Source organism: Aquarana catesbeiana, linkage group LG02 (genome assembly GCF_042186555.1).
Source record: "Aquarana catesbeiana isolate 2022-GZ linkage group LG02, ASM4218655v1, whole genome shotgun sequence".
NCBI lineage: Eukaryota > Metazoa > Chordata > Amphibia > Anura > Ranidae > Aquarana > Aquarana catesbeiana.
The window spans coordinates 770,802,484-770,824,711 of NC_133325.1; the positions used below are offsets into that span (position 1 = coordinate 770,802,484).

Consider the following 22,228-nt stretch of genomic DNA (forward strand, 5'->3'; position numbering starts at 1 on the left):
AGTTCCCCAATCTTTACAGAAGTGCAAAGGTAAGCCTGATTGTTTGGTTTCTATTGGTAAATACAATTATTTAATCTTCAACTTTTACAAACAGGTTATATAACAAACCATTATTCCCAGCGCTCTCCTTAACGTGTAACTCCTCTTTTGTGGACAAAAAAGAAAAAAATTCCCCCCCACCCGGCTGATTTATATACATTGCTAGGATTTAAACAAACATTGTGGCAGATTCCTACATTTTTCTGTTCCACTAAATCCTTCAAAGAATAATTCCTGAATGGGAGTGTCTGTGCTCTTTATAACCACCTGAGCCGTGGTGGCCCGCTCTGGCGCTGCCCACTCTATCCATGCGTCCGACCCCCTGATCTACATGCAGGGCGCGGGACGCATGGATTCCAATTAGGGGGAGTGCTTTTTTTAAGCACGTGATTAGAGCCAGAGGCTCTTATAGGTTTCAAAAAAGGGTGGGCTCAGGGAACAGAGCACTGCGCTCCGAGCCCACCCAGTTGTGTAAGAATAGCGAATAAATATTTGCTATTCTCACACTGATCCTCCTCCCGGGCCAATCAGGAAGCGGGTCGTGAGACCCATCCCCTGATTGGCTGAAAGTACAGGCGATTCTATCCGATGCCTAGGAGGGAGGAGATGCACGGCAGAACCTGCCGTGCTGCAGAGGAGGAGACGCCCACTCGTAGGAGCACTGCCAGCCCGGAGCCTATATGGGGTTAGTGCTGGACCGACCGACAATGAGACCCCCAGGGATGAGGGGGGTGCGGGTGACCCAACCAAGCGAGAGCAGGGGGGAGTACCACCAGCCGACCGGGGGGGGGGTTGTTTGCCGCCCCCCCCAAAAAAAACACCAGTTTCCACTGCACCTGAGGTACTTTCTGTGTTTTAATGAGGAAAGTTGCAGGGTCTGCATCATTTTAGAAGTAATTACCCAAAAAATGAAATTCCTATTGCAGGGGGTGCCTAAAATTCTACTTGTATCTCTATAGTGCAGATATACACTATATTGGCAAAAGTATTGGGACACCTGCCTTTACACGCACATGAACTTTAATGGCATTCCAGTCTTAGTCCGTAGGGTTCAATATTGAGTTGTGACACTGGACTACTGAGTGTGTAAAAAAAAAAATCTTAAAAAATAACATTATGTAACAGTATGACCATATGTAAAAAGAAAAATTGTGACAACAAAAACAAATTTTATTTAATTTCTTAATTTTCAAAAAAATTTTGAGAAAAAATTACAACTTCAAAAAACTCACCATGCCTCTAACTGAATACCTTGGACTGTCTACTTTCCAAAAAGGGGTCGTATGGGGGTTTTTTGTATTGTCCTGGCATTTTAGGGCCTCAAAAAAAATGAGGTTGTCAGTACATCAGGACTGATCAATTCTCAAATATATATATATATATATATATATATACTGTATATATATATATATATATATATATATATATACACACACATACATACATACATATCTCACAAAAGTGAGTACACCCCTCACATTTTTGTAAATATTTTATGATATCTTTTCATTTGACAACACTGAAGAAATGACACTTTGCTACAATGTAAAGTAGTGAGTGTACAGCTTGTATAACAGTGTAAATTTGCTGTCCCCTCAAAATAACTCAACACACAGCCATTAATGTCTAAACCGCTGGCAACAAAAGTGAGTACACCCCTAAGTGAAAATGTCCAAATTGGGCCCAATTAGCCATTTTCCCTCCCCAGTGTCATGTGACTCAATAGCGTTACAAGGTCTCAGGTGTGAATGGGGAGCAGGTGTGTTAAATTTGGTGTTATCGCTCTCATTCTCTCATACTGGTCACTGGAAGTTCAACATGGCACCTCATGGCAAAGAACTCTCTGAGGATCTGAAAAAAAGAATTGTCGCTCTACATAAAGATGGCCTAGGCTATAAGAAGGTTGCCAAGACTCTGAAACTGAGAAATGTGCTTAGATGAGAAAGCCCGTCCTCCCCTCTTCCAGGAAAAAAATGCCCTTGAAGACTCCTAGGGAGTATGACATCATTTTTGGCCTAGGCCAAAAACCAGGAAGTAACTATAGAAATGTAAAAAAAAAAAAAAGTTTAAAACAAGTAAATATAATATACCTTCCTATCTATTTACTAAGGCTAGCAACATAAGGATGAAAAATAGCTTTAAGCTCTCCTCTCCTTTTTTCCAAAAGGGTAAGCTGGAAAATATTTGTGGTGACCAACAAAAGGAGGCCGAGAGCGTAATCCAAAACCAGTTTGGGATGGAGGATGTCATCTACTGTCAGGACTCAATATACGCGCGCTACCTAAAGGCTGCCCACGAGGATGCCACTAAATTTTGTTTGCAGAAAAAATCACAAGGTGACATGCACTTATCCATCGTGGAAATGAGTTATCATCTCCGAGCCTATTTCAAGGTGAGCATTCTATATGGGTCAGAAAACCAAGGCTGGAGTCGTCTATGGATTGGTGGGACCAGAGTTATAGAGAGATAGTGTGACTGGTGGTATGTGCAATATCATATTTCCCAACATTCTGAGATGGGAATGAGGGACACCTACCAGCAAACGTATGTAGGCATAGGACACACCTCCTGCCACACCCTCTTAAAGGAGAATTAACCAAAAAAAAAGGTTAATTAAATCCACAAGGGCTTTTTTTACCACTACTATTCCTTTATATTGGCTTTTAACATTTAGAAATGCAGCAATTTAGAAATTGGATGAAAGGTTTAGCACTGGGAAACACTTTTTGAAAGATAAAAAGTGCATTTTATATACAACTATATAGATCAGATCAAAATAAGGGACAAATGAGGAGGAATGAGGGACATTGCTCCAAATCAGAGACATTCCCTTGTAATCAGGGACAGTTGGGAGCTATGACAATATGGATGTGTACTGTGAACAAGGGCAAAGCAAACAATAAAGCAACAAATAAAGAACAAGCTTAGTGCAAAGGAACAATCAAACCAGAATAGATGTTTTGTACAACCATATACAAAATAACAGAGGATCAGGGTTGGGTAGGTCTGGATCAGGGACCACCAAGGGATAACAACAAATTACAAAATGAAACCCAATGTATTTTGTCGCCTCCATCTGCTGCACTCAGATGGCGCCCTCCGCTGTGTGAGTTTTTAATACTGGTGGCTACTAAAAATCACAGGCTGATATGCATTAGAACTTACTGCCACCTGCAGGTAGAACAAGAGAATGGCAGGTTCTTGATTGTGTATTCATTCTAACTACCGTAGGAATTCAATTAAGCAACACTAACACTAATTACATGGGTAAAGTGCAGTTATTCAAACTCTATTATCACCCAAAGGATTTGTAATTCTTTGCGGCCATGCCTGTTATTACTTGTTTGCAATACCCTGCAGGCAGATGGGTGAAACTATTTATTTTTTCCTTTTTTTGATTTGCTTTGTCACCTTTCTTATCACTGTAGAGTCAGCACTATGACGCTGTTAAGAAAAGCACCAGAAAGCCGCAAAGCTGACATAGTAAACAATAGTGTCACCTAAGTGATGTGGTAGAGATGAATAAGTCCTGACAAGACTGGCCTATCAGAATTATAAATCATGTGGCAGGTAGACATGTGCACTGAGAAAAAAATTGTTCGTTTTTGTTTTCGTTTCGTTCGTTTTTTTGCTGTTTTTCGGAAATTCGAAAATTTGGAAATTCAGATTTTTAAATTTCCGAATTTCAAATTTCCGAATTTTCAGAAAACGGAAATTCGGAAATTCTGAAAATTTGAAAATCTGAAAAAAAGAACGAAAATCAGTAAAATTCGAAATAATAACTAACTAATAATTAATATTAAATTATAGGTATTGGAATTTCTTTTCAAATTTGGCTGTTCGTGAACGTAACAAATACAAATTTATCTGAAGTTACAAATTATCCAAAATAACGAATGCCGCATCTAAACAATGGAATGGAACAAATTAATCATAAATAATAATAAAAAGGTTTTATTATTATTATTAATTATTATTAGATCGTTACGTTTCATTCGTTTAGATACGGCATTTATCATTTCAGATAATTCGTAACGTCAGATAAATTCGTACTCATTACGTTCACTAACAGCCAAATTTGAAAGGGAATTCCAATACCTATAATTTAATATTTATTATTAGTTATTATTTCAGATTTTCGGTTTTTCGAATGTTCAGATTTTCATTCTTTTGAATGTTCAGATCTTCATTCTTATTTTTGAATTTTCGAATTTTCTAATTTTGAATTTTCTAATTTCCGAAATTTCGAATTTCCAAACTTCTGAAAATTTGGAAATTTGAAAACTCAGAAATTCGAAATTTCAGAAATTGAAAAATTCAGAAATTTCAGAATTAACGAATTTTTCAAAATTCGCAAAACAACGAATTTGGAACTAGACGAATTGCACATGTCTAGTGTCAGGTAACACAGTTCTTTGGACAGCTTAATTACTATGTCTAAAGTCAAATGTTTATTGCTGTATGTGTCCCTATTGGGGAGATTTTCCAGCACTTCCTGTCCCATTGACACCCTGTGTATTACAATGTGATAATAACAGCTCTGTGTACTCCTTAACCACTTCAGCCCCGGACCATTATGCTGCCTAAGGACCAGAGGTCTTTTTCCAATTTGGCACTGCGTCGCTTTAACTGCTAATTGCGCGGTCATGCAATGCTGTACCCAAACGAAATTTGCGTCCTTTTCTTCCCACAAATAGAGCTTTCTTTTGATGGTATTTGATCACCTCTGCGGTTTTTATTTTTTGCGCTATAAACGGAAATAGACCGAAAAGTTTGAAAAAAAATGATATTTTCTACTTTTTGTTATAAAAAAAATCCAATAAACTCAATTTTAGTCATACATTTAGGCCAAAATGTATTCGGCCACATGTCTTTGGTAAAAAAAATGTCAATAAGCGTATATTTATTGGTTTGCGCAAAAGTTATAGCGTCTACAAACTAGGGTACATTTTCTGAAATTTACACAGCTTTTAGTTTATGACTGCCTATGTCATTTCTTGAGGTGCTAAAATGGCAGGGCAGTACAAACCCCCCCCCAAATGACCCCATTTTGGAAAGTAGACACCCTAAGGAAATTGCTGAGAGGCATGTTGAACCCATTGAATATTTATTTTTTTTGTCCCAAGTGATTGAATAATGACAAAAAAAAAAAAAAAATATTTACAAAAAGTTGTCACTAAATGATATATTGCTCACACAGGCCATGGGCCTATGTGGAATTGCACCCCAAAATACATTCAGCTGCTTCTCCTGAGTACGGGGATACCACATGTGTGGGACCTTTTGGGAGCCTAGCCGCGTACGGGGCCCAAAAACCAATCACCGCCTTCAGGATTTCTAAGGGCGTAAATTTTTGATTTCACTCCTCACTACCTATCACAGTTTTGAAGGCCATAAAATGCCCAGATGGCACAACCCCCCCCCCCCCCCCAAATTACCCCATTTTGGAAAGTAGACACCCCAAGCTATTTGCTGAGAGGCATGTTGAGTCCATGGAATATTTTATATTTTGACACAAGTTGCGGGAATGTGACACATTTTTTAAAAATTTTTTTGCACAAAGTTGTCACTAAATGATATATTGCTCACACAGGCCATGGGCATATGTGGAATTGCACCCCAAAATACGTTTAGCTGCTTCTCCTGAGTATGGGGATACCACATGTGTGGGACTTTTTGGGAGCCTAGCCGTGTACGGGGCCCCGAAAACCAATCACCGCCTTCAGGATTTCTAAGGGTGTAAATTTTTGATTTCACTCCTCACTACCTATCACAGTTTCGGAGGCCATGGAATGCCCAGGTGGCACAAAACCCCCCCAAATGACCCCATTTTGGAAAGTAGACACCCCAAGCTATTTGCTGAGAGGCATGGTGAGTATTAAGTTGAGTTTTAAAAGCCTTTAAAAGCCTTTACAGGTTACCACTTTAGATTTACAGAGGAGGTCTACTGCTAAAATTACTCCCCTCGATCTGACCTTCGTGGTGATACCTCACATGCATGGTGCAATTGCTGTTTACGTTTGACGACAGACCGCCGCTTGCGTTCGCCTTAGCGCAAGAGCAGGGGGCTACAGGGGTGCTTATTATTTTGCTTTTTTATCTTATTTTTAAACTGTTCCTTTCATTTTTTTTTTTAATCATTTTTATTGTTATCTCAGGGAATGTAAATATCCCCTATGATAGCTATAGGTAATGTTAGATGCAGTTTTCAACTTAACTGCTTCTAGTTTATATTGCTTTGCCAAATTTAGCTCTATTAAAGAAGTAAGACACAGAATCAGGAGTATCTGTATATCAGCTCCGAGCCTTAAAGGTCCCGTACTGTCAACTGCACTGTCGGCTCTTTATTGGGGCTTTTTATAGACTGGTTACAGGATCGCATATTTCAGCAAATTTCCATATAAGGTAACAAGCAGTATAATTTCAACATACATGACGCTGGACACATCTGGAAAAACTTAAGACTAGTCTTACAACATATACTGACACGTACACATTTATGCAGAGAAAGAAAAAAAAAACTATTTTAAGAAGAACTCTAACCCATTATTTCCAACCTTATCAATTTCCCCCTTTGACATCATCCCCTCCACGATTCTGGGTCCTTGCAAACAAGTGAACAGCCGATACTTCAAAGAGTGCTATCCCTGACCGCGGGTTGTCAGAGGAGGATAAGTCTTCTTTATTTACCCTCATCCCTCAAATCCATACCAGCATCTTATAAGCAAAGAGAATAGAAAAGGGGTGATGTCAAGTTACCCTTTTTGTCATTAGAGTTCCTAATACCTTTCTCTTTCCATTCTATCTGTTCGTGCCTTAATCTTCCTATATAAGCAACAGTTTATCACGGTAAGCAGTACAAAAACTAAAATTAGAATAAGTATCGGATTGAGCATCCAATTAAGAATTGCCGTAGCAGTGGGTGACCATCCAGCAAATACATCATACCAATGATGTGTTGTTTCATCTCTTATTTGTGAGGATAAATGTATTAATTTCCCTTTATCTATAACCGCAGATATTAGATTATTTTGAAGGGTATGTTCTTATGTCTCTATGTGTTTTCTAAGTATTTCGGACTCATTTAAGATTTGCCGTAAGGGCTCTAATGATATTATAAAAGGAGTAGTATCAGTAAGATTATCTACCGTCCATTCTAGATTAAATATTCTATGTGCATCTGGTTCAAAAAGGAAAGTGTCATTTTGCCATTTAAGCATTTTAACATTCTTTACGCATCCTGAAAAAGGGGCCGTTTTATTTAAACTTTCCATAGTTTCCTGATCATTTGTGACTAAACGAATATGTTGTGGTCCTATCTCCATAAATCTGTTTCCTACACCTTCTGGTAATCTCTGAAACTTACATATGTTAGATTGATGTTTCAATAAGCAAGGTTCATAGACTGGAGAACTTCTTCCACAGACTATTCCCTTATTAGTTTTAGCACATAAACTTAGATCATGAGTCATGTTTTGTGTATCTACATAGTGTCCATAAATCTCAGGATACCAAAATTCAGGTAGATCCTTTCCTATCAGGAGTGGCATCACTATTAACTTACACATTACCTGGACCTCCTCCACTTTGTATACATCAAACCTTCCAGCACACCATCTTTCCTCACATTCAACTTCTTTTCCTGGTACTTCAAACCATGTACTTTCTAAATTTAAACCCTTGAAATAGTTCATCCAAGTGCGATAATTCCCTAATCGTAGCTCATCTCGAGCTCTATTAATTTGAATGTGATAAGATAGTGTAGAAAAAGCACATTGAGTAATGTTTATGAACTCCTGATTTTCTTTCCACAACTCCAGACTGGCTAGTGCTGTGTGATTAACCATAATATTGAGATATTTAGTTAATTGTACCTGGCTAATTTGTGTTTCGAATGTTGTAGGTAACCATTTGCTTGTAATTATTAAACTATCAGCTATGTGACTTCCTGCACGGTTCCACTTATTTTGTATCATTTCCATCTGTATCCCATTCATTATTCCCATTCCAGTTCCTGCAGCTCCCAGAACTGTATCATACCATTCTCGGCGATACCTACATTCTGGTAGCTGGGGAAAAGTTACATTAAATTTGATTTTTGTTTTCTGTTGTGATACCGAAACATTTATGCAAGATCTAAGAATAGGAGTTAATACAGAGGATTCGAAGATGGTGGGTAGAGCGTCTTCTATTTTTATATTGAAACCATAATGTTGCCATTGCATATATCCTCCTGTTGTGTTTTCCCATTTCCTTACTGGTACAAAATACCATGCTGTACAAATATAAGTTGCAGATTGATTGGTACTAAGAGGACCTATTAGATTGAATTGCCCACTTCCCCTTGCTGGTCTAGGACCTTTTCCCTTCTGTGCTATCTCCTATTCTTTTGAATTTGGAGTTCTAAGTAACTGTAGTAATTTGTCTTTTACTTCTCTCCATGTTTCAGATGGACCTAACTTATGACATTTATGCGGTGTGTTATTAAAGGGCCATGTTAAATTGTCTCTCCAATGGAAAGTTATGTTTACTTGTGCTTGTGATTTAGCTTTTATCCACACTACTGGTGATTCCATATTCTGCATCATATAAAAAGGACCCTCCTGTCCTGACACCGTGAAATTTCCTACCGTATACCATTCGTAGTAAGGATATTGTGTTATACTCTTATCCTGATTTACCCATCTAAGATCAGTACTATTTTCATGAACTGTTACATTGATACCCGGAGTCCATGTATAAACAAACACTTGAAAACATTCAAGCACTATTATCATAGTTAGAAGGATCTTCATTCTGTTTCTCTCGGTTCAAGACTCTTTTTGCAGTGTGATGCGTGGATCCAGGCTGCTTTTCCTTCCAATTTCACTGAAGTGGCTGTGGTCAAAAGCACTTGATAAGGACCCTCAAATCTAGGTTCCAATGTCTTTCTGGTGTGTTTCTTAACATATACATAATCTCCTGGTAGCAGTGTATGTGTACCTGCTATTGAGTTAGGGTCTGGAAGAGAAGAATGCACACTTTTGTGGATCTTAGTTAGACGTTGTTGTAATTGTATCACATATGCAGTCAAACTATCACATTGCAATTGCATACTCTGTGGAAAGTATAGACCTAATCTAGGTGCATTCCCAAAAAGTATTTCATATGGGGACAATCCTGTTTTCCCTGTTGGAGTGTATCTTATGGAGAACAAAGCCAAAGGCAAGCATTCTGGCCATGGCTTGTTTAACTCTTGCATAGCTTTTTGTATTTTCAACTTTATTGTCCCATTTACTCTTTCCACTGATCCTGAACTCTGTGGATGATAAGGGGTGTGGAAACTTTGTTGAACCCCTAACATGGTCATCACATTCTGCATGATTTCTCCTATAAAGTGTGTCCCCCTATCTGATTCTATGGTTCCAGGAAGACCAAACCTAGGTATTAACTCAGTGATCAGTTTCTTGGCTGTGGCTTTTGCTGTGGCTGATTTTACTGGATAGCTTTCGGGCCAACCTGAGAATAAATCGATACACACGAGGACAAATTCAAAGGGGCCGCTCTTAGGCATTTGTATGTAGTCAATTTGCAGTCTCTGGAAGGGGTATTGGGCCCGAACCTGGTGTTTTCGTGGGGTTTTTACTCTCTGTCCTGGGTTATTCAGGAGACAGATTTGGCAGGCTGCACAGTAGTTTCTTGCAGTGCTACTGAATCCAGGGGCGAGCCATCCTTGGTTCACAATCCTATACATGGAATTGGAACTGACGTGTGTGGGTAGGTGAACTGCCGCTGCCATTGCTGGGTACAGAGAGGCAGGTAGGCATACTTTGCCTCCTTCCCTCCATACATTGTCAAGGTCTGGTGCTGCTCCCATCCTGATCCACTTATCTTTCTCGCTCTCCCCTGCTTGCTCCTGTAATTTACTCAGCTGCTGCCATGTTGGTTCTGGGATACTCACCTCTACCGCTGCTAAGGTCTCAGGGCTTCCTTCCCCTAGAGCTGCCTGTTTTGCAGTCAAATCTGCAAATGCATTTCCTTTTGCCTCAATTGTTTTTGCGCTCGTGTGTGCCGCTATCTTCATAATGGCCACTCGTTTAACCTTTTGAAGATTGTTCAGGACTCTCTTAATCCCTTCTCCATGTTTTACAGGTGTACCTGCTGCTGTCAGATAACCTCTAGCCCTCCATATGTGGCCATAATCATGCGCTACACCATAAGCGTAGGCAGAGTCAGTGTAAATATTCCCTTCTCGTCCTTTTAAGTATTCTAGGGCTTGTTCTAAAGCTTTTAATTCTGCTTCTTGTGCTGACATGTGGGCTGGTAAGGGCTGTGCATCAATCACCTGTGTATCAGTCACTACAGCATACCCTGTGTGATATTTACCCTTGTCATCAGCAAACCTACTACCATCTATGTACAAAGTGTGCTCAGCGTTTAAGATTGGTGTATCTGTAACATGTGGGAATCCCATTGTCTCCTGTTCCATGAGCTGAAAACAATCGTGCTCATCTATCTCTTTAAACAGAAGGGTGTCAGTTTCCTCATCTCCTTCCTTATTAGCACTATTATTCCCCCTTGCCAAATCTGGTGACTGAAGAGGCAAAAAGGTGGCCAAATTTAAGGTTGTACAGCGCTGAAAAGTGACATTTGGAGGTAAAAGTAAAGTACACTGTAACCTTAATTGCCTAGCCATTGAAATGTGTTTGGGCTGTACTTGAGACAAGATTGCATGTATATCATGTGTAGTGTGCACTACAACTGGATTGTCTAGAAAAATCTCTGATGACTTATCTAGGATTATCGACACCGCTGCTACCGCCCGTACACAAGACGGTGAACCTCTGGACACTGGATCTAATGCTGCTGAAAAGTAAGCAACGGGTCTTTGTTTTACATGTGCCTGTGTCAAAACACCTGTGGCGTGTCCAGTGATTTCAGCAATGTACAAATGAAATGTCTTGGTGTAATCTGGAATACCAATAGCCAGGGCAGAAATCAATAACCTTTTCAAAGTGACAAACGACTCATAAGCTACTTCTGTAAGCATATACGGTACAATTTTCAAACAATCGTATAATGGCTGCATCAAAGCGCTAGCGTGTGGTATCCATTGTCTACAATATGACACAATACCTAAAAACATACGCAATTGTTTGAAATTCCGTGGGGGTAACATTCCCTTTATCACTTGGACCCTCTCCTCAGTGAGATGTCTTGTACCCTGTGATATACAATGTCCCAAAAAGATAATTTTTTTCTGACACACTTGCAACTTTTTCTTATTAACCTTGCAACCTTTTTCTGCCAAAAATCGCAACAAATTAAGGGTGGTAGCCAAACAAGTTTCCTTGTCCGGGCAGCATAACAATAAATCATCCACATATTGTAACAACACACAGGAATCTGGTGGTACCCATTCTCCCAACACCGTTTGCAATGCTTGCGAATACAAGGTAGGTGAATGCGCCATACCCTGAGGTAGACGTGTCCAGGTTAGTTGTCGATTTTTGAGGGAAAATGCGAACCACGGTTGGCATTCTTCCGCAAGCGGGACGGAAAAGAAAGCGTTGGCCAAATCTATAACCGTAAAGTACATACTGGTTGATGGTATTTGTGACAGTAACGTATGTGGATTGGGTACTAAAGGTGTCATCGGGGCTAGTATTTTGTTGACTGCTCTGTGGTCTTGGACCATTCTGTACTTAACCGGACTACCGGCTACTGTTTTCTTTTTAACCGGATACAAAGGAGTATTCGCCGGTGATTTTACTTCTTTTAGAGCTCCACTTTTTAACAAGGATTGGACCTGCATTTCTATAGCCGCCTCTTGGGGTGCACTGAGTGGATACTGTTTTTGTTGGGGAAGCACTGCTCCTGGAATCAGCTGTAGGGTAACCGGAGGTATGGGCAAAAGTCCAACATCAGCTGGATGTTTCTCCCATAGTTCTTCCGGAAGGGATGACAAGATCTGATCCAAATCTGGAGAAGATGGACCTGACAGTTCCGATTCCTCCTCCAGGTATTGTATCAGGTTACACATCTCCATGTGTTCTTGATTATCCCCTATAGCTAAGGTGACAGTACCATCTGGGTGATAGGTAATGTTAGCTCCTATTTTCTGCAAAATGTCAGCTCCTAGCAAATTAGTGGGGGCTCCTCTAGATACCAGAAAACGGGAAAGGAACATGTGGTTCCCTATTTTAACTTTTAGAGGTTTTGTCAGTGGGGCGTCGGCTAAAATGCCATCATATCCAGTTATCAATATAGTGTCAGGTGATTCTTGCTCAGGGAGTAGTTCAGAATCAGAAAGTAACGAGCGTGAAGCTCCTGTGTCAACTAAACAAGAAATTTTCTTATTACCAACCGTTATAGTGGTCTTAAGCATCTTTGTTTTGGATCTTTCTAAAACCGGGGCGAGTCATGCCCGTGGATCATCTCCCTGTCGCCTTATGTCGCCATTATTGTTGTTGCCCCTGGGCTGGTTTCTTCTCTGATTAACTGGAGAATCAACACCTTCATCTCCTTCATCCCTTATTCTTTTCCTGCAGTGGCGTCTGATGTGACCAATCTTGTTACAGTAGTAACAGGTAAGGGGTTTGCGAGAGGAACCTCTACCTTGCTCTTGGGGACCCACAATCGCATTGATTGCATGATGTTTCCTCCCTTTGGTTTCTGCTAAGTCCGCCTCTATGCCTTGTGCCTTCTGTAACAACGACCCTCTATCTCTAATTGCCCTCCACTCTGGTGTGCAGGCTTTCAGTCTTTCACTTATCTGTGAATTTAATCCTTCCATAAACTGTCTATTGAAGGCTCGGATCGTGATTGGCAAAGCCAAATCCAATCCCTCATCTGCCATCATACTTTCCATAGATAAGTAAAATGCCGATACAGTCTGTCCTGGCATTTGTTTCATGGGTGATATTGACCCCCTCTCCTGTTGTTTTGCCTGACAGAAAGCTTCTAATCTAACAATAAAAGGGGCCCTTGAGTCTATGTGTCTGACGTGTCCTGCCTCTAGATTGCCATCCCCGTCAGCTCGATCTGCAGGTCGGTGCGGACCTATTTCAGTCATAAACTGGTTAAACAGGGTCAGAGTCATTTTATGTCTGCATAAATCCTCCCCATCCTGCCAGGTTGCTTCATGTGTATTCATTAACTGTGTCACAAATCTACAGAAAGCAGCTGGCTTTGCTACAGGGTCTGGGGCGCTCTGTATTAATGCCATAAGGGTGTCTGCTGACCAAGGCTTCCAAGTCCTTATTTGCATCCTACGAGTAATAGTAGGTGGGGCGTGTGGATGGGCTACTTGTCCAAATTCTGGATTATTTACCTGTACAATGCGTGTATCAGTGCGTACGGGGGCTACAGTTTCTGAATGAGGTTTTTGTGCCCCACAATGCACACATTCTATTGCCCATTCTGGATTCTGTGTTCCACAAACCTGACAAACCCATCCTCTCCCCTCAAGTACAGGATATAACCCTGGCTTATGCGAATTTTGCTCTATGTCAGTGTATGGGGGTGGGATGGTTGAACTAAGATTATTTAAATTTCAACATTTTTTGTTCTTCTATCTTTCATATCCCAACCATCACAATCTGGATTATATTTCCACCCCTCTTCTTTCGCTCTATTTGAGACCTTAATTAAGCATTGAACCTGATGCATCCATTGCTTCTCTAACACCTCTCCTTGTCTGTCCCTTTTTATTTCACTCCATACATCCGGGTCTAAACCCGCTGCTCCTTTCACCGTAAATTTACGAAGAACATCCTTTAAGTCCCGCGCTTCATCTTTCCCATAGATGTTTTTAATTATCTGTGGCACCGTATAATGCGCCACAATTCCCTGACGGGGTTTCGTGTTCTGCTGGCCCATTCTGACAGTCCGTGCCTAGGTAGCGTGTGGGACACTTAGTGTACAATACAAAATACTAAAAAAGCTACACTAGTTCCTCGTTGCCTTCCTCCTAGGGTGCCAGAATACTAAAAACCTCTCCAGGATGAGATTTCTGAAATCGAATTACTTTATATGCTAGCCAACTGACAAATATTATGACCAGACTGACAGCTACAACATATACAAGCATTCCTTTAAGTGACCAGGTATCCGACTAGATCTCCGGGCTTTATGGAGACCTCATTCCCCCCCGTATCTGGGATCCCTCTCATACACTCTTATCCCTGCTTTATGGAGCAGACAGGGCTTATACTTTCAACCCGTCTATGGTTTATGAGTTAAATTGAATATCAAACTTAAGCGTCAGACCCCCAAACTCATCATGTGAGGTAGAGGCGCATTCTGTTGCTCATTGGGATGATATTCTTTCAATTCATACCAACCTTGGCAAGGCTCATTCACTTTCTCAACAAGACAGACAGGCAACAAACAACAAATAATTCCAGCAATATAAACCAAAATATGCAGTAATTCTAGATTCACCACTACAGAGGCTGGTGTTTTAAAACTAGGAGAACCGTAACTGACAGAACAGATAGACACAAATCAGGGGAGCACAGAATATAAGAAAAATAAAGCTTTTTCTTACCTGGCCAGGTTTTCAATCTGTGGTTCCCGGAATGCCTGTCCTTTTGTTCCGTCAGTCCAATTCATCCACCTCTTGAAGTATCATCGGTGTGTCCCTACTTCCGGGCGCCAGAATGTTAGATGCAGTTTTCAACTTAACTGCTTCTAGTTTATATTGCTTTGCCAAATTTAGCTCTATTAAAGAAGTAAGACACAGAATCAGGAGTATCTGTATATCAGCTCCGAGCCTTAAAGGTCCCGTACTGTCAACTGCACTGTCGGCTCTTTATTGGGGCTTTTTATAGACTGGTTACAGGATCGTATATTTCAGTAAATTTCCATATAAGGTAACAAGCAGTATAATTTCAACATACATGACGCTGGACACATCTGGAAAAACTTAAGACTAGTCTTACAACATATACTGACACGTACATATTTATGCAGAGAAAGAAAAAAAAAACTATTTTAAGAAGAACTCTAACCCATTATTTCCAACCTTATCAGTAATGACAGGTACTCTTTTTTGAAAAAATTGGGGTCTATTAGACCCTAGATCTCTCCTCTGCCCTCAAAGCATCTGACCACCCCAAGATCGGTGTGATAAAATGCTTTCCCAATTTCCCAATGGCGCTGTTTACATCCGGCGAAATCTAAGTCATGAAATGCTCGTAGCTTCCGGTTTCTTAGGCCATAGAGATGTTTGGAGCCACTCTGGTCTCTGATCAGCTCTATGGTCAGCTGGCTGAATCACCGGCTGCATTCTCAGGTTCCCTGTTGAGACAGGAGAGCCAGAGAAAAACACGGAAGACGGTGGGGGGGGGCATTCCCTCCCACGGCTTGTAAGTAGTCTAGAGGCTAATTAGCCGCTAGGATTGCTTTTACATGAAAGCCGACCGCTGGCTGAAAAGAATGATACCAAGATGATACCTAAACCTACAGGCATCATTCTGGTATAACCACTCAAAGTCGTGAATGGCGTACCTGAAGACAAAAAAATGGTTAACAATAAAACACAGTAAACAGTAAAGTATAAAAAATTGCATACCTGAAAAACAAACATGATAAAACATAATAACAATAAAACATTGCAGAATAGAATACAGTAAAAAAGAACAGAACAATAGAGAGAGAGAATAGAGAGAGAGAGAACAATAAAACAACTATTTTTTTTATTTTATATATATATATATATTTTTTTTACACTTTTTTGTAACTAACTTTTATAACTGTAACCAGTTCCAGGTTCGGGTCTCTCAAAATGCGATGGCATCTTGGGAGACCTTGTGAAAGTGTGCCTAGTCTGTGCAATGCTGTACCCTACGCTAATACTCAATTAGTGAATGGTAGCGTTCAAAACAATCACCAATCCAAAGACCAGGATTGTCAGGACAGGAGGGACAATAATAGCGGGTGTCACGCCTATATCTGCGCTTGCTGCAGACACAACATCTTTTTTGGGGGGTTCGTTGGGTGGGGGTACTCGGGAGGACATAAAGAAAATGCCTCTCATGCAGCCGACTGCATTTGGTTGGGGATGTGAATGGGGGAAGTACGGGTGCTGCAGAAGTGGTGGGTTCCCAATTAGGATTGGCGAATGCAGCAGAAGGGCACTATGGGCACGACGGGCCTGTTTGTCTTCTTCTTGGTGGCACTACTTGTGCTTGCCACCTCACCAGCTTGAACTGCACTTATGGGACTCGCCACGTCACCAAGTGTTACTGCAGTGCTGGTTTGACTACGACCGGGGTGTACTAGGCCGCTGGTGCTTGCCAGTTCACCAAAACGCTACCAAAAAAACTGTTAGCGATCGCAGGGATCAGGCCTCCCCCTTCTCCCCCCTCCCCTCTCCTGTGTGCTCCACGGGAAATGTGAGCTTGTTAGCTTCACACTAGACTGCCCGAGGAGCACACAGGAGAGGGGAGAGGGGAGAAGGGGGAGCAGTGAGATCAGCTGTGTGTCCTCTCTCATCCGTGCCAGAGAAGACGGACGGGCAAATAGAAAGTTAATACCGGTGCTTCTATCAGTGCTACTGTTTCATGACAGACACCGATCTCCGCTCAGAGCCATGCTGTCCTGAGAAGGCAGACGGCACTGCTGGAAATTATTTGCATTCACTGAAGAGCACTGATAGAAGGCACTGATGAGCACTGATGAGCACTGATAGAAGGCACTGATGAGCACTGATAGAAGGAACTTATGGGCACTGATAGAAGGCACTGATGGGCACTGATAGAAGGCACTGATGAGCACTGACAGAAGGCACTGATGAGCACTGATAGAAGGCACTGATGAGCACTGATAGAAGGAACTTATGGGCACTGATAGAAGGCACTGATGAGCACTGATAAAAGGCACTGATGAGCACTGATAGGAGGCACTGATGAGCACTGATAGAAGGCACTGATGAGCACTGATAGAAGGCACTGATGGGCACTGATGAGCACTGATAGAAGGCACTGATGAGCACTGATAGAAGGCACTGATGAGCACTGATAGAAGGCACTTATGGGCACTGATAGAAGGCACTGATGGGCACTGATAGAAGGCACTGATGAGCACTGATAAAAGGCACTGATGAGCACTGATAGAAGGCACTGATGAGCACTGATAGGAGACACTGATGGGCACTGATAGAAGGCACTGATGAGCACTGATGGGCACTGATTGAAGGCACTGATGGGCACTGATAGAAGGCACTGATGAGCACTGATAGAAAGCACTGATAGAAGGCACTGATGGGCACTGATAGAAGGCACTAATGGGCACTGATAGGAGGCACTAATGGGCACCGATAGGAGGAATTTATGGGCACCGATGAGCACTGATGGGAGGCACTGATAGAAGGCACTGATGGGCACTGATAGAAGGCACTAACGGCCACTAATAGAAGGCACTAATGGGCACTGATAGGAGGCACTGATAAAAGGCACTGATGGGGACTGATAGAAGGCACTGATAGGAGGCACTAATGGTCACTGATAGAAGGCACTGATGGACACTGATAGAAGGCACTGATGGGCACTGATAGGAGGCACTAATGGGCATTGATACGAGGCATTTATGGGCACTGATAGGAGGCACTGATGGGCACTGATAGGAGGCACTAATGTGCACTGATAGGTGGCATTGATGGGCACTGATAGGTGGTACTGATGGGCACTGAGGAACACTGATAGACAGAACTCAGGCAGTATTGATGGGCTTTGATGGGCAGAATTGAAGAGTACTGATAGGTGGCACTGATGAACGCTGTTAGGTGGCATTAATGAGCACTGATAGGCAGCATTGATGGGCACTGATAGATGGCACTGATGATTGGGGCACTGATTACCAGTGTAAACAATTTACTGACATTCTTGACAGTTAACGGCAGTCCTTTCCTAACACATACACAGCGTGGGAGGAAAGGGCTGCGGATAACCGGCAGGTCTGTTTACATGTGATCAGCTGATCACATGGTAAAGGGCCGCTGTGATTGCGCTGGATGCATGTCCCAGGAGCAGGGCCGGTATAAGGGGGGGCGGAAGGGGCGGATGCCCTGGGCGGGACCATTTAATGGAGGAAGAGGGGCGCAATAGAAGCGCCAGTGAACCGGTGTTGTAAAAATTCCTGCTACCTATGCAGAGTTTACAACACCGGCCACGTGAAAGTTGATAATTTTTAACATGTGCCGAGTGCGCTCCTGCACCCTGAGACCAGCCCCGCCCCGCCTCTCACTTCCCTATCAGGGTTTCAATCCTGCATTGGAGGATCTACCCGTCAATCGCCTACAGCTGGTGCCTGACGGGTAGATCGAGATGCATGCAGAGCAGCGCAGGAAGCATCTGTAATAAGTTCCCTCTCTCATGTCATGCTGCTCCCCGGTGGCCCCTCCTCTCTTCTCGTCCTTTCCTATTTGCTTGTGACATCATCTGGGATGGACGAGAAGAGAGGAGGAGCCGCCGGGGAGCAGAGTGACATGAGAGAGAACTTATCACAGATGCTTCCAGCGCTGCTCTGCATGCAGGCTAGTAAACAATGTGCCACACTTAATGTGCTATGTGCCCTATGATGTGCCCTGATGTGCCCCATGATGTGCCCTGATGTGCCCCATGATGTGCCCTGACGTGCCCTATAATGTGCCCTGACGTGCCCCATGATGTGCCCTGATGTGCCCCATGATGTGCCCTGATGTGCCCCATGATGTGCCCTGACGTGTCCCATAATGTGCCCTGACGTGCCCTATAATGTGCCCTGATGTGCCCCATGATGTGCCCTGATGTGCCCCATGATGTGCCCTGATGTGCCCCATAATGTGCCATGTGCCGCATCATGTGCCATTATGTGCCCTGATGTGCCATATGCCCCCGTGCCCTGATGTGCTCCGTGCCCTGATGTGCCATGTGCCCTGATGTACAAATTGCACAACAATTGAATGTGTGTGTGATTCTGCACAAAACCTCTCCACTAATAGATGTGGGCAATAAATAGCAATATGTGAATCTACAAAAGATAATACTCTAAGTGAAATGAATCATACAAACATCTAAAGTGACTTCAGTGCTGGTACATAAGGTGAAGTGACTGATGCATACATACAGTATAAATTGACTGAACAAAGTGCAGGTGCGTTGATAGGAGATCTGGTGACTTTTGTGGTGTTGGATCCCCACTCGGGGCTCCCAGAACTCTCACCTTGATGACACAGTAAAAGTGCCTGTTAGAATCCGTTGGATGCTGTGCTCTTTCCGTTTGGATAAATACTGGCGTTTTGATGTGCCTATAGATAGGCGGTGTTCCCTCCAATGAGTGGGCTCCACATGGGAAATAATCAAAAGGAGGAGACTCCAATAGTGTAATAACGTAGGGCCAAAGATTTTATTAAAAAATAACTGCTTACATTAAGAACGAAAATTTGCGCTGGGCAGCAGTAGGAAACAGCGTGGTTTTCGATCCCCGCTACGTCACTTCCGGTCCGCGTGTGTTGTGTATCCGATCACGTCCTACGCGTTACGTCATGTCACATGACTTCCTCAGGGCACCGGATTGGCTAATGCCATTGTACATTTATATCATTCGGACAGGAAGTAAACAGATCGCCATTTTGTTGTGGACAGGATGTGTATCAATGTAGCGGCCATCTTGCGGAGGATGGTCCCGCTGGTAAAGTATTAATAAAGTTTCCTTGTATACAAACAAAAACGAAACAAAAGGAGAGCCAAGGTGTTTGAACTGTAGGGGAATCTACTTGGTGACTAGTGTAGTAAAGATAGGTCCATGATCGCTCAAATTGCGATCCTGAATACAAGTTCAAACGAGTAAAACAATAATGGCAATCCCCTTTGTATAAAACTAATAAAAAGGTTGATGCCTAAACTTTAAAAACATTATGTATAAACCCCGAGCTTTATTAAATGACCGCTATAACAAGCGATTGGTGATTCAGATGTAAAAATAATTAAAAACACTGGATAATTAAAACCAGGCGGGTTGCCAATACCTGTGTATAAAAATACATATGTATATAGGTATATATGCAAAAAGATTATATATGTGTAAATATGTATAAAAATTTTTTTTTTTAAAATGAAAAATTAAAAAAAACCCCTATATAATTAGAATGGACAAATTGTAACAGCAACGTTTGGCACACTGGAAATGATATAGTGGGTTTACATGAATCAGAATAAATGCTAAAAATCACTTATAAAACAGTTTAAGTCAAATTCTATGTTTAACCCTTCAGGTGCCAATGTCCTAATTTTATGTATCCACTTAGACTCGTTCTGACTGAGTGCTCTAATTTTATGATCCCCTCTCCACGATCTGTTATATTTCTCTATGCCCCAAAACAACAATCCCGTGGGGTCTTTATCATGCATTAGCGCAAAGTGCTTAGATACATTATGTTTTGGACATCCTTTTATAATGTTTTTAATGTGCTCTTTAATTCTGGTTTTCAGTGCTCTCTTGGTTCTCCCCACATACTGTAAATTACAGGCACATTGTAAAATGTACACTACTCCCTCTGTGTGACAATTGATAAAATCTTTTATAGGGTAGGTATTACCTGTGCTAGTAAAATTAGAGCACTCAGTCAGAACGAGTCTAAGTGGATACATAAAATTAGGACATTGGAACCTGAAGGGTTAAACATAGAATTTGACTTAAACTGTTTTATAAGTGATTTTTAGCATTTATTCTGATTCATGTAAACCCACTATATCATTTCCGGTGTGCCAAACGTTGCTGTTACAATTTGTCCATTCTAATTATATAGGGGGGTTTTTTAATTTTGCCCTGGGCACTAGATGACCTTGTCCTGGCACTGCCCAGGAGTCATGCAGGAAGCACGGTTTTAGGAGGATGTTCATGGACACCCCCCCAAAATTGGAAGCCCGGGGCTCAGATAGAAGGGGGGCCCATCATGGTTTCTTGCACCGGGGCCCTGAGGGTTCTAGTTACGCCACTGTTCTGAAGAGTTAAGCTGCCTGTGGATGGTGCCCAGTCAGCAGATGACCCACTGTGTGGGATTGATTTACTAAAACTGGAGAGTGCAAAATCTGGTGTAGCCCTGCATAGAAACCAATCAGCTTCCAGATTTTTTTTTTTTTTGTCCAAGCTTAAGTGAACAAGCTGACGTTAGAAGCTGATTGGCTACCATGCACAGCTGCACCCAATTTTGCACTCTCCAGTTCTAGTAAATTAACCCCAATTTGTTTATTTCCTATCATCATCAGCTCTATCAGGTGAATAGTGCGGTATATTTCTGATCAAGGCATTTCAGGAAAATACCACATTACGGCCAGTAGATGGAGCTGACGATCATAGGAAATGGCGATATATTAATGCATTCAGCGATGTTTGAAACAACAGTTGTAGTCCAGAAAATAGATGCTGCCCGTTGGCAGATGCCTGTACATAAATGGTGCCACCCTTCTGGTGTAGAAAGGAAGGTGAATGCACTGTCAGGGAGGAGTACTGTGATCTCTTTATAGATAACAATATTTTATTTTAACCTTATTTTTTTCTCTCCTAGAACACAATAGCCCGCCTAGCTAGTCAGATCCCACTCATCATCCAGCACTATGTCCTCCGCGGGTCTGCCACTCAGCTTCACACACAGATGATTCTCCTTATTCAAGACAAACAGAATTTGGATCGGATGCTGCAGGAGAAGCAGGACCTCTCCACCGAGAGGAAGAGCTTAAAGGACCGGATCGACCGGCTGGAAAAAGCCCAACGCCGCCTGGCGAGGTTTCCCAACTAAGTTCCCGATCTTTCACTGAAGCTGTTATCAAACTTTATCACTGTTTTAGAAAGGAACACGTCTTTGTTTTATGTGCATTGTCACACTATGACCCAGTCAATAATAAATAAACCAATTTTATTGATCCACCAGGTTCTAAACAATGCAACGGTCACAGGTCAGTTGTTTCCCAACCCTGAAGGATATTTTGTGTTGCGGAGACTTTTTATTTTTTTTCTATAAAGCTAAATTTAAAAAAAATACCCTTGAAGTGCAGCCCCCCACCCCCCGCACTGCAAGGGTTAAGTGCTCATTAAGTCTAGCGGTAGATGAATGGTAAAAAATGGACAGTTTCCCCGGTGGGGCTTTAGACAGCAATATCTTGAAATCCAGAATAATAAAAAATGTATAACCAGTAAGTGCATTTATTGAACCATGAACAATTGTAAT

General features: G+C 41.9%; 1 protein-coding gene across 1 annotated transcript; it reads left to right on the plus strand.

The window, feature by feature from the left end:
- Positions 1-1,585: 1,585 nt before the first annotated feature.
- LOC141130115 (interferon-induced GTP-binding protein Mx1-like) lies at positions 1,586-21,900 on the plus strand. The gene is made up of 2 exons (XM_073618070.1): positions 1,586-2,431; positions 21,569-21,900. Exons 1-2 carry the CDS (start codon positions 2,165-2,167, stop codon positions 21,797-21,799), a joined length of 498 nt encoding a protein of 165 aa, XP_073474171.1. The 5' UTR covers positions 1,586-2,164; the 3' UTR covers positions 21,800-21,900.
- The last annotated feature ends 328 nt before the right edge of the window (positions 21,901-22,228 follow it).